We start from the raw sequence: 14,400 nt of genomic DNA on the forward strand, positions 1-14,400 counted from the left end.
TATCAAGACAAGCAGCAACTACCGATAGTTCCAATATGGTAAGTAACATAGATCGGTAGTATTTGTGATAAACAAGCAGTAGATTTAATGCTTATTTTTACAAAATTTTATTCTGTTAACTGAACATGGATAATTTGAAAAAGGTTAGTTGAATGGCGCTAATTTTATACATTGTTAATTTATTGGAACAAAATCTGTTCATAAAAATAATCATCTTTAATACTTGTTTTGAAAATCCAGACCGTTAGAAATAAAACAGAAACAAGTGGTTACTTTTTCATTTCATCCAATATTCATGTGTCTAAAACATTTCAAGTTATTCTCTGTAAGCACACGAAAACAGCTAGAAATGTAGGGGTTTCACAAATAAAGTAATCTAAGTCACTTTAAGAGACCATCTAAGTGTACTGAAACATACAAAGAAAACTTGTTTATTTAATTAAGGAAAGAAAACCATAAATGTATGCAAAAGCCTATGACTTATTTTAAATTTAAAATGACTCTAAATGTTGATGACCATATCCTCTTCCATTTTGTGAGCCCCGTGCTGGTCCGGGTGTCAAAAGAATAGGCCTGCAGCAGCGCTAAGCCTGTCGTAAAAGGCGACGAAATAGTGCTCAGAAACCTAGCCGGGGGCGAGGCTCTCTGCCCACAGAGCAACTGGGATGTATGCCCCAGGTGGTGGAATGGGGAACCCCTGGCGTGTTACATGCTGCAAACCATAGTGGTGCACCGTGTTGGGAAAGATGCCACGTTCCTCGCACGTTAAAGAACCCTGCTGTGGTATTCGATAGGAGTAGGAACCTTTGCGCTTCGCCACAGGAGGCTAAATTGCCCGACCTTACCCATCACCCCTTTTTCCAGTGGCAATCAAAATTTGTCGACCCTATTATCCTTGTGACCCATCCTTTTTTTTTCTTCATTTCATGTTCATTTTATCATCTATTTCATGTTCATTGTCTGAATATAGCTGAAATATTGCTGCTCGGACGTTAAACCCCAACAAACCTAAAAAATGTTACATGCTGGGGTTGTCAGGCTATAATACGGAAAACCTGACCGCAAACCATAGTGGTGCACCGTGTTAGGAAAGATGCCACGTTCCTCGCACGTTAAAGAACTCTGCTGTGGTATTCGTTAGGAGTAGGAACCTTTGCGCTCCGCCACAGGAGGCTAAATTGCCCGACCTTACCCATCCCTCCCTTTTGCTAGTGGCAATCAAAATTTGTCGACCCTACTGTCCTTGTGTCCCATCCCGTTGTTCATTTCATCATCATTTCATGTTCATTTTATCATCCGTTTCATGTTCATCGTCTGAATATAGCTGAAATATTGCTGCTCGGGCGTTAAACCCCAACAATCAATCAATCCATTTTTTGACCTACCAAAAATTTAAAACGCTTCTTGCAGGCAATACATAGCATTTTAAAACGATTTGATACGAAATTGTTTATATCCCAGATGTTCCGATCGACGTTTTCGTTTTTACAAACGCGTGCTTTGTCATTAAAACAAACACTAATTTTTAAAGGTAGCACAGAGATATATTGTTAATCACTAGTGAATTTCATTGAGTATTTTCATACGCTTTTGACATGTTTTCCCTTGTTAAAACATGATAGTTGGTGTAATTTCTACTTACTAACATCAAATGGTATTTTTTTTCTAAATGGTGAATTTGATGTGAAGCATTTCTATTAATTTTAAGACAGAATCATCACTGAATATATTTAAATAGTTTTCTCTCTCTAATTTTAAATAATATATGTTGGCTAGAAACTAAAATATATGAATATAATAAATTAACCTCGAAGCATGTTACAAGCTAAGTTGTAAAAACCTATTGTCATTGTGTAATATCTATTGAAATATCTTGGTTGACATTCGAGGAATCGGTTATATTTCAAATGTTAGCATTTGAAGAATAGGTAGTATTTAAAATGTTAGTTTTTTGAGGAATGCACCTTTAATCAATGCCGAAACTTTTCACAAACAAAAAATACAATGACAATAGTTTTTTTACAGCCACTTACGTTCAACTATAGGTAAAATATTCAATTGTTTGTTTGTTTGTCGGGGTTAACGTCCGAGCAGCAATATTTCAGCTATATTCAGACGTTGAACATGAAATGATGAAATGAAAAAGGGATGGGACACAAGGACAATGGGGTCGACAAATTTTGATTGCCACTGAAAATAGGGAGAAGTGGGTAGGGTTGGGCAATTTAGCCTCCTGAGGCGGAGCCGTATGGTTCTTACTCCGGGAGAATACCACAGTAGGGTTCTTTAACGTGCGAGGAACGTGGCATCTTTCCCAACACGGTGCACCACTATGGTTTGCGGTCAGGTTTTCCGTATTATAGCCTGACAACCCCAGCATGTAACACGCCAGGGGTACCCCATTCCACTACCTGGGGCACACATCCTAGTTGCTCTGTAGGCAGAGCGCCCTAGCCCCCGGCTAAGGTTCTGAGCACTATTTAGTCGCCTTTTACGACAAGCTTAGCCCTGCTGCAGGCCTATTCTTTTAACACCCGGACCTGCACGGGGCGGTAAAATAATCAAATATTTGGTTTTATTCTTTTAAATGATTCTGCCTAAAATTAAATATGAAAATCAAATTTCAAAATAAATAATCATTCTGAAGATGAATAGTGTGGTGTTTAAACAAAGAAAAAAATCAATAAACAAAATTTAAAAGAACTTATATTTGGACATTTGGACCTTTTTTTCCATTGTCGGCAAATAAAAAAATGATGTCATTCGAGAAAAGCCCCCAATACACAAGAAAATGTATGTGTAGAAAGTGTATGTATCACTAACTTAAAGATGTTCTGTTAAAAAAAACTCATAATTAAAATTATAAAGATATAGACATTTCGTTATAAAGAGTTGTGATGTATAAATGCACTAGTGATATCTACGTGTTAAGTGTTAAACATTTGAATTTCTTGCTTAAATGAAACTTTCCTTTTTATTTAATTTCTCGAACAACTCGTTTTATGCAAAAGTTAACATTTATTATGGGTCCCCGTGCAGGTCCGGGTGTTAAAAGAATAGGCCTGCAGCAGCGCTAAGCTTGTCGTAAAAGGCGACTAAATAGTGCTCAGAACCCTAGCCGGCGGCTAGGGCGCTCTGCCCACACAGCGACTGAGATGTCTGCCCCAGGTGGTGGAACGGGGTAACCCTGGCGTGTTACATGCTGGGGTTGTCAGGCTATAATACGGAAAACCTGACCACAAACCATAGTGGTGCACCGTGTTAGGAAAGATGCCACGTTCCTCGCACGTTAAAGACCCCTACTGTGGTATTCTTCCGGAGTAGGAACCATAGGGCTCCGCCATAGGAGGCTAAATTGCCCGACCCTACCCACCTCTCCCTATTTTCAGTGGCAATCAAAATTTGTCGACCCCATTGTCCTTGTGTCCCATCCTTTTTTCATTTCATCATCATTTCATGTTCATCGTCTGAATATAGCTGAAATATTGCTGCTCGGACGTTAAACCCCAACAAACAAACAAACATTTGAAGATTAGGCACCATGAAAAGTGTTGGCATTGATTAAAGGTGCATTCCTCAAAAACTAACATTTTAAATATTACCTATTCTTCAAATGCTAACATTTGAAATACAACCGATTCCTCGAATGTCAACCAAGATATTTCAATAGATATATAATTTGGTTAATTAAACCAATACTTTATTTTGATTGTAATAGAATATTTTAGTAGTTTTGTCAATTAATAAAGATAAGCTGCAATGTTATTATCATGCCATTTAGGTAAAAGGGCTTCATTTGGCAGTTTTACTCTTGGCTGTATGGCAGTCATATGCCTGGATATTTGGAGGAGATTTCTCTAAAGAGTTTGAGAGGTGTACCGGTATCGTCAGTAAAAATGCCTTCTTTGACTTGGATAGTTATGAACAACAATGCACAGATCTCCTGTTGCCTTTAGATAAGTCAGCTAAAAGAATTGGTAACTTCACAGATGAACAAATGAACTATATCTATAGTATAATGAGGAAAATGGCTTCTGAAGTCATGAGAAGTCCAAACAGGTACTTCAATAGATTATTTCAATAACAATAATTTCTGTTAAGATATGATAATCAATAGATTATTTCAATAATAATAATTTCTTTTAAGATATGATAATCATCGACGTTAACTAAATACACGAATTAGTCATTATAGTTTTTGGTAGATTTCTAACAATTGAAACCCATATAGTTGTCACAGCAGGCACTTAGATAATGGGGAGTTCAAACTGCTTCATCAACGGCGAATCGAGTTATTTTATTTCTGTTCAATTTAATATGATATGATGCGATGAAAGGTTTTTGTACTTCAATTGACTACATTTTAGAATTAAGCGTACTGTTGGTGAATATGGTCCAGGAACAGGGGGGATTGTTCATGTTGTTCAGCCAGCTGCCGTACAGGTGGTGCCATCCGCCGGAACTTGGAGAGTTCGTTTGGAAGTGCGAGAAAACAATGGAGCCCCGTTCCAACGATACGCAAAAGCAGTTGTTAAACTAAAAAATGTAAGTATTTCATATAAATAAATAACATAATTTCAGATCAAACCGCATAACTTGTTCATATTATTTTCTTAATGATTTCATGTTTTAAAAAGTAAAAAGAGAAAATGGACTGAAAAAGATGATTATGTTTCAAATTTTAATATTTAATCACTTTCCTTCTTTATTTCATACAAAGGTTGGACATTACGACACCTTAGCCCAAATTCACACTACTGTGGTACAGACAGCACACTTTGGTCCAAATTTATTGCCATGGCATAGACTTTACCTTCATGTGTAAGTATTACAAATTACATCCAGAGAGATGTATTCACTTTTTTAAAAATAATTTTCTGTCATACAGCTTATTAAATACCACCTCTTAAGTTAAATAGATCATAACACCGAAATAAAATTCTTTATGACTACTCCACAGAGTAGTATCAGATGATACAGATTGACTGATTTATTGTTAGGGTTTAACGCCCAAGTAGCAATATTTCAGCTATATTCAGGCGATGAACATGGCATCTTTTCCAACACGGTGCACCACTATGTTTTGCGGTCAGGTTTTCCGTATTATAGCCTGACAACCCCAACATGTAACACGCCAGGGGTACCCCATTCCACCACCTGTGGCACACATCCCAGTTGCTCTGTGGGCAGAGCGCCTAGCCCCCGGCTAGGTTTCTGAGCACTATTTAGTCGCCTTATACGACAAGCTTAGCGCTGCTGCAGGCCTATTCTTTTAACACCCGGACCTGCACGGGGCGGTAGGGTCGGGCAATTTAGCCTGTTGTGGCGGAGCGTAAGGGTTCCTACTCCTATCGAATACCCAGCAGGGTTCTTTAACGTGGGAGGAACGTGGCATCTTTTCCAACACGGTGCACCACTATGTTTTGCGGTCAGGTTTTCCGTATTATAGCCTGACAACCCCAGCATGTAACACGCCATGGGTACCCACCTTGGGCAAATATCCCAGTTGCTCTGTGGGCAGAGCGCCCTAGCCCCGGCCTAGGTTTCTGAGCACTGTTTAGTCGCCTTTTACGACAAGCTTAGCGCTGGTACAGCCCTATTCTTCTGACACTCGGACCTGCACGGGGCCAGATGATACAGACAATTATGTATTCAAAAGGTCTTAATTGGAGTTCGTGCATCTAAAGGCTTCTGTTTAGGTTTCATTGTCTGCGTATTAACACAATGAACATATTTCAATTGAAACTAAGCTAAAAGTCTGAAGTAAAGTTATATTTTACTTAACCTCAGGGAATGTAATGTTTTCAATCTGCAATAAATGTATTGTTTTATTAACAGAGTTGAAACTGCTCTTGGTGTTCCAATTCCATACTGGGATTCAGGTGAAGATTTTGAAATGAAATATCCTCAAAAATCAATTGTATGGTGTCCAAAATATTTTGGTAATGGCTATGGACCAGTAGTCACAGGACCTTTTGCTGGATTTTTTATTCCTCCGATTGGTATTCCAGTAATCCGAATGATAAATTCATGGGGAGCTTTACTTGATAGAAAAGCCATAACTAAGTACGTTCTGAGTCAAAGAAGATATGCTGATATATGTACTCCCACAGCCAAGCACAAGTCTAATATGGAAGGATATCACAACAACGTACATGCTTGGATAAACGGGATCATGGGTAATCTTCCATTCAGTGCATATGATCCAGTTTTCTTCTGTCTTCATTCAATGATAGATAACTATTGGGAACAGTTCCGGGCAAAGCAGGCACAGAATGGAATTGATCCTTCGAAAGATTTTGTAAAGGTGAATATTCCTGGTCACGCACCTTGGGAAAAGGCGATGCTCAAAGGATTCATTAATAAAGAGGGATATTCCCACGGCTTAGCCCGTAAAGTTGTTTACGGACGACAATCGCAATGTCCTTCATGTCATGGAGGTTCCGACAAATATTGTGATAACGTCAGAGGCGTATGTGTCTCACGTTCCTACATATCATTTGGATCTTCAGGAATTTCTGTAGCTAAAGGTATTGCTAAGGCAAAGTCTATAGCTAAAAAATCTGGTTTATCCGCGGGAAGATTGGGCATCCCATTCCCTGTGTATGCCGTTGATCCCAGGGTCAGAGGTGATCCACTCCAAGGAACCGGTGGTGTTTCGGTGCAAAAAGCTGCTCCTGTAGCTGTTAGGCCAGTTGTAGCTGAGCCTATCATTTCTGAACCAGTTGTTTCATACAGACCGGACCCTATTATATGGCAATCTGTTGAGCCTGCATATTCACCAGCAGCAGTACCATTCAGCAAGGGAGCCCTTTATTAGTCATTGACGAATAAAGATGATAGATATAAGATAGTTTATAACTTTTAAACCATATGTCCATACATTGCCATTATACAATCTGCGTCAAGAACCGCAAGTGAATTTTAAAATTATTTTCTACAACATATATTTAATTAATTAAGCATTTAGTTACGATACGTGAGGTCTAGTTACAGATTTCTAACATGTGGATACTAAAGTTCATAAACATGCATCATAAAAATTTTAGTATGCTTTTAGGCTTAGATTTAGGATAATTTCTTTCACCTTTGTCAAAAAAAAAGCTGTGATATTTTAACAATATGAAATTTTGCATCGACAGTAAGACAGGATAATCAGATTACATTTGGAGGCAGAAAATATCCTGCTAAATATATAATTTACTTTCAAGGTAATAATTTTCGTGGGGTACTAATTTTCGCTATTTTGCGGTTGCCTCAAGAACGCGAAAACTAGTACCCGCGGAAATATATGTCTTTTGACCGTTGTATCATGGTGTCCACAATTTTGAATAGAAACATCGTTTTATGTAAGGTTCATATTATTCAATGCAATTAAGTATGACTTTACACTAAGTCTATTATAAAAACATATACGGTAAAAGCATGTGGGTTGTAATTTCTAAATTCATGATCTCATTTACTTAATGATTTATATCAATGGCCATAGAGTACCAGTCACAAAGAATAGAAATCAATACTGTGCAAACATTTTATTAACAAAAACAAAATGTAAGTGTCAAACACACACTACAGATAATACCGATAAAAGGTCAATAAAAAGTTATTTCGTAAACATGCAATTAAAGTGTCAAAAGTTAATCCCTACAATAAGTTATGGCTTGGGAAATTGTTTGTTTGTTTGTTGGAGTTTCACGTCCGAGTAGCAATATTTCAGCTATATTCAGACGATGAACATGAAATTACTGATAAAATGAAAATGAAATGAAGAACGGATTGAACACATGGACAATGGGGTCGACAAATTTTGATTGCCATTGGAAATAGGGAGAGGTGGGTAGGGTCGGGCAATTTAGCCTCCTGTGTGCAGGCCTATGCTTTTAACACCCGGACCTGCACGGGATGCTTGGGAAATTGAGTAAGTTCTTTTAAGTTTTAAATAAGAATACACTGTTAGATTAAAATAGCCAGAAGATACTATACATTTGGACTTATCAATTTGTTTATGTCGTATTAACGGCAGCAATTGATTTATTTTAATTTATTAAAATATTAACGGTAAAATAACTGATCAAATTGGAATCACACACTGCCGAGATTACTGAAATCTTTATTTTTTCAACCTTGAAAACCGCGAAAATTAATATCCGCGAACATGTTGACTTTTCTGAAACCCCCGTGCAGGTCCGGGTGTTCAAAGAATAGGCCTGCAGCAGCGCTAAGCTTGTCGTAAGAGGCGACTAAATAGTGCTCAGAACCTTAGCCGGGGGCTAGGGCGCTCTGCCTACAGAGCAACTAGGATGTGTGCCCCAGGTAGTGGAATGGGGTACCCCTGGCGTGTTACATGCTGGGGTTGTCAGGCTATAATACGGAAAACCTGACCGCAAACCATAGTGGTGCACCGTGTTGGGAAAGATGTCACGTTCCTCGCACGTTAAAGAACCCTGCTGTGGTATTCGATAGGAGTAGGAACCTTTGCGCTCCGCCACAGGAGGCTAAAGTGCCCGACCTTACCCATCCCCCCTTTTTCCAGTGGCAATCAAAATTTGTCGACCCTATTATCCTTGTGACCCATCCTTTCTTTTTTTCATTTCATGTTCATTTTATCATCCATTTCATGTTCATTGTCTGAATATAGCTGAAATATTGCTGCTCGGACGTTAAACACCAACAGACAAACAGACAAACAGACTTTTCTGAAACAGCAAAAATTAATACATTTAGTTTGTTTGTTTGTTGGGGTTTAACGTCCGAGCAGCAATATTTCAGCTACATTCAGACGATGAACATGAAATTGGTGATAAAATGAACATGAAATGATGATGAAATGAAAAAGGGATGGAACACAAGGACAATGGGATCAACAAATTTTGATTGCCACTGGAAATAGGGAGAGGTGGGTAGGGTCGGGCAATTTAGCCTCCTGTGGCGGAGCCCTATGGTTCCTACTCCGGGAGAATACCACAGTAGGGTTCTTTAACGTGCGAGGAACGTGGCATCTTTCCCAACACGGTGCACCACTATGGTTTGCGGTCAGGTTTTCCGTATTATAGCCTGACAACCCCAGCATGTAACACGCCAGGGGTACCCCATTCCACCACCTGGGGCACACGTCCCAGTTGCTCTGTGGGCAAAGCGCCCTAGCCCCCGGCCAGTGTTCTGAGCACTATTTAGTCGCCTTTTACGACAAGCTTAGCGCTGCTGCAGGTCTATTCTTTTAACACCCGAACCTGCACGGGGCCAATAGTCCTTTCCTCGTCGCAAAGCATTATTAGATATGACATAATTTTCAGTCATTAGTTGTAATGAATTGTATTTCAAAAGTAAATATAAATTACAAAATCTTAGGTTAAAATATACGGTTTTGTATATTTTCATCTAAAATGACTGTTAGTCATATATTGCATACCATATATCACACCCATACGCCAATATCACGTCCCTTGCATTCTTACTCAGAATACATGAGCAAATTTTAATATAATGAACATGACATTCAAAAATCTGTATCACATGCCGTACCAACTCCCACTCTTACATCCCCGGTCAGAGGGCTAATGTAGAGGTTTTGGATTGATATGACCTGTGATACAACTTTTGACATGCACTAGCCTCTGCATGTACTAGGAAACATGTAGCATATTCCATAAACCGTAAAACGAAAATATATCCCCTTTTACTGCAATATTAGAAAAATCTGTGAATACGTATGTACCTTAATTTCATGTACAATCCACCTACCTCATACTATACTTATATACTAATATTCTGTGATATTCTAAATTCCAAAGAATTGGGAAAAAACGCAGAAAAAACAGCCATCCTCGTATTACTACATTGATATTTGCAAATGCTTAACATATTTTTCTTGTCCAACATAGTTTATAGGTTTATACCAAAGCCATTCACTATGACATTTTGTATATTTTCGCTAAGCTTGTCGTAAAAGGCGACTAAATAGTGCTCAGAACCATAGCCGGGGGCTACGGCGCTCTGCCCACAGAGCCTCTGGGATGTGTGCCCCAGGCGGTGGAATGGGGTAACCCTGGTGTGTTACATGCTGGGGTTGTCAGGCTATAATACGGAAAACCTGACCGCAAACCATAGTGGTGCACCGTGTTGGGAAAGATGCCACGTTCCTCGCACGTTAAAGAACCCTACTGTGGTATTCTCCCGGAGTAGGAACCACAGGGCTCCGCCACAGGAGGCTAAATTGCCCGACCCTACCGACCTCTCCCTATTTCCAGTGACAATCAAAATTTGTCGACCCCATTGTCCTTGTGTCCCATCCCTTTTTCACTTCATCATCATTTCATGTTCATCGTCTGAATATAGCTGAAATATTGCTGCTCGGACGTAAAACCCAAACAAACTCAGCATATGGAAAACGCAGTATTAAACAATCTGGAAACATTGAAAAGGAGATCGAAGTCTCTTCATAAAACATGAAATTAAAACAAAAAGCTATTAACATATAAAAAGTTATGTAACAGGGTAAATTAAAGACATGGAAAAATAAAAACATAACTTCAATAAAACATTAAAATATTGAAAAATGAAAAAAAAGTAACAATTTTTTTTTTAAATAAACCGACTATGTTTTTGGTTGAAACGGTATAGAACAAATCAAACATATTATCTTTTTATAATAAATAATTTTTACTGGTGTTGGCAAAATCCACATAATCTAGAAGAACATGTGCAATAGTAAAGGGACAGTCACATGGGATGCACTCAGATCGATTGATTGATTGTTGGTGTTTAACGGCCGAGCAGCAGTATTTCAGCTATATTCAGGTGATGAACATGAAATGGATGATAAAATGAACATGAATGATGATGAAATGAAAAAAGGATGAGACACAAGGATAATAGGGTCGACAAATTTTGATTGCCACTGGAAAAAAGGGGATAGTAGGGTCGGGCAATTTAGCCTCCTGTGGCGGAGCGCAAAGGTTCCTACTCCTATCGAATACCACAGCAGGGTTCTTTAGCGTGCGAGGAACGTGGCATCTTTCCCAACAAGGTGCACCACTGTGGTGTGCGGTTAGGTTTTCCGTATCTTACTCTGACAACCCCAGCATGTAACACCACCTGGGGCACACATCCCAGTTGCTCTGGGCAAAGCGCTTAGCGCCCCCGGCTAGGTTCCTGAGCACTATTAAGTCGCCTTTTACGACAAACTTAGCGCTGCTGCAGGCCTATTCTTTTGACACCCGGTCACTCAGGTCGAAGATTACCAACAAGCAAATGTCTATTTGTCGGTCTTGAATGTCCACTTGCTCCATGGGAACAAATTGTGCTCCTTTACTTACTGACCTTTTCCTTCACTCTTATGGGGCTGACTTTATAGCTGAGCAATATTTAGTCGCCTTTTTCGACAAACTTAGCGCAGCTGCAGGCCTATTCTTTTGACACCCGGACACTCAGGTCGAAGATTACCAACAAGCAAATGTCCATGTGTAGGTCTGGAATGTCCACTTGCTCTGCGATTGCTTCATGCAGATTTATAAATGCCTAAATCGGTTTTTAGAGAATGGAGCATGTTGTGTTCAAGACCATCCTATCGACTGTTCCACATCTTCAAAATATATTACCTTAAGCAAGGCATAAAATCAGTGTATGTTACACATATGGCTTGTATTATTTAATAAAATGCCTTCTTGGCAACCCTGTCTACAATTATAGACCGCTGAATACCCCACACGACTGAGTACAAAGAAGAAAGCAATTTCTTTATCAAATTCCTCAAGTCGATGAATATAATAAATGATTTGTAAGATCAGAGTGTTCCTTTTTTCAGTTTGTGACTCTTAATTGCCCAAAGACACCTTAAAGAGTCAAAGCAAATAATATACTGTGAGAGATTAGGTCTCGACCTCGGTAAGACCCGTGCAGGTCCGGGTGTCAAAAGAATAGACCTGCAGCAGCGCTAAGCTTGTCGTAAAAGGCGACTAAATAGTGCTCAGAACCATAGCCGGGAGCTAGGACGCTCTGCCCACAGAGCAACTGGGATGTGTGCCCCAGGTGCTGAAATGGGTTACCCCTTGCGTGTTACATGCTGGGGTTGTCAGGCTATAATACGGAAAACCTGACCGCAAACCATAGTGATGCACCGTGTTGGGAAAGATGCCACGTTCCTCGCACGTTAATGGACTCTACTGTGGTATTCTCCCGGAACAGGAACCATAGGTCTACGCTAAATTGCCCGACCCTACCCACCTCTCCCTTTTTCCAGTGGCAAAAATTTGTCGACCCCATTGTCCTTGTGTCCCATCCCTTTTTCATTTCATCATCAATGTCATGTTCATCGTCTAAATATAGCTGAAATATTGCTGCTCGTACGTTAAAACCCAACAAGCAACCTTTTCCTGTCATATTGAGGTCCATTTGTATCTGTCTGGGGTACCAAAATGGCTTAAAATATGTATTTTCTGCATATGAAAAGCTATATTTTTTTAAAACTATGGTATTGGTATAATTTTTTCTGGATTTATTATAATTCAAATGACCATATCTATAGTTTAGAACAGTTGGTTGTACCGGTACATATACTTTACTTTAAGTAAGAGGCTCCCTTGCGTTAAAGACAAAAAAGGAGGTTCAGATATTAATATTGCCATATATGGAACTCACAAGTGGGGATTAAATAATGATTCTGAACTCATAGTACAGCTCATGTATCTACCATGTCAGAATAAACCACAAATTTGCTTAGTTTGACTAATGCAGCAGCTTTTTATCAAAAGTAATATTTTCTGGCTAACATTGAGATATTAGTCTTATGCCTGGAATAGGGTACCTATATGAAAATTTTAATAGAAAACTCATGTTTGTAGCAGGGCAATGATATTCTGAATTTTCAGTATGAAAGTGAATACTCTAGCAGAAAAACAACAACTTTTATGATTATATTGAAATGATTATTAGTAATAGGTACCATTATCGTATTGCATATCCCTGAGCGGGTGTACGTCAAAACATGGATGCTATGAAAATATAGTGCATTTTCTTTTTGCCTCTCTACAAACTAATGTTTTGTCAAAAGATATGAACAATGACTTATAAAATAGAGCAAACATCACACTATAAGATGAAGAACTTTTTTTTTAAAGAAAATCTAACATAATAGCATAAAAATGTTCCACTGAAAAGATTGGTTTGGTGAGTGCAAAACGAACGTGAAAGTAGGGAAAATGGTTATTTGTAGTTCAAGACTACTTTTCTGTCCGATCTTCGTGGACTCACCCTATTTTCTTTGCGGGAAATTATTTTTTGACATGTCCTTAGAAATGCTACATAAGTGAAAGTTTTATTGAATCAATTCACATATTTTTAAAAAATCCTAAACAAGTCTACGGGAAAACTAATACGATACTGACACCTTTAAACCGTCGGGACTTACCGCTAGAGTTGTCTCTCTATTATTTAACCCCCGTGCAGGTCCGGTGATAAAAGAATAGGCCTGCAGCAGCGCTAAGCTTGTCGTAAAAGGCGACTAAATAGTGCTCAGAAACCTAGCCGGGGGCTAGGCGCTCTGCCCACAGAGCAACTGGGATGTGTGCCCCAGGTAGTGGAATGGGGTACCCCTGGCGTGTTACATGCTGGGGTTGTCAGGCTATAATACGGAAAACCTGACCGCAAACCATAGTGGTGCGCCGTGTTGGGAAAGATGCCACGTTCCTCGCACGTTAAAGAACCCTGCTGTGGTATTCTCCCGGAGTAGGAACCTTTGCGCTCCGCCACAGGAGGCTAAATTGCCCGACCTTACCCATCCCCCTTTTTCCAGTGGCAATCAAAATTTGTCGACCCTATTATCCTTGTGACCCATCCTTTTTTTTTCATTTCATGTTCATTTTATCATCTATTTCATGTTCATTGTCTGAATATAGCTGAAATATTGGTGCTCGGACGTTAAACCCCAACAAACAAACTTTTATTTAATCTGGAGATAGTTCGCATATATGCATGACGTGTTAGTACCAACGAGTCTCTTATTGGCTTAAATCGTGCGTAACAAATCCTTACGGGAAAATCCCATACTAATATCCGCCATGTTGGTTTCTACGGGACGATTTGTTTACAAACGAAGTTTATGAGTTCCTGTCGAACTCCGGTGACAATCGTCTGCTTGATCGACCTCTCGGTATTGAACGTTGTTCGCGTAAAATAAATCCGAGATGTCCGAACTTACGCCGAACTGCATTCTGGATTCTTCGGTTTTTGGACAAACCATTTACACGTAAACAACATCTCCTAGCAACCCGATCACTGTAAACATGGCCGACTTTTGACGATGTAAATATTGGGACCGAGAATTGAAATATCACCGGAATTTAACGATTCAATGTTTAGGGTGAGGCCATTTGGCTTAGCGAATGAGCAAGTCATTTTAAGACC

At 39.3% G+C, this 14,400-nt stretch overlaps 1 protein-coding gene across 1 annotated transcript; it reads left to right on the forward strand.

Moving 5' to 3' along the window:
* Positions 1–6,849, forward strand: LOC148609201 (tyrosinase-like protein). Its single transcript, XM_088540629.1, has 5 exons — positions 1–38; positions 3,782–4,059; positions 4,368–4,545; positions 4,721–4,821; positions 5,839–6,849. Exons 1-5 carry the CDS (start codon positions 36–38, stop codon positions 6,818–6,820), a joined length of 1,542 nt encoding a protein of 513 aa, XP_088396755.1. The 5' UTR covers positions 1–35; the 3' UTR covers positions 6,821–6,849.
* Positions 6,850–14,400: the final 7,551 nt, after the last annotated feature.

The sequence above is a fragment of the Perna viridis genome, chromosome 8 (assembly GCF_037379345.1).
Source record: "Perna viridis isolate PV_CMFRI_1.1 ecotype Kerala chromosome 8, ASM3737934v1, whole genome shotgun sequence".
In the NCBI taxonomy this organism is placed as follows: domain Eukaryota; kingdom Metazoa; phylum Mollusca; class Bivalvia; order Mytilida; family Mytilidae; genus Perna; species Perna viridis.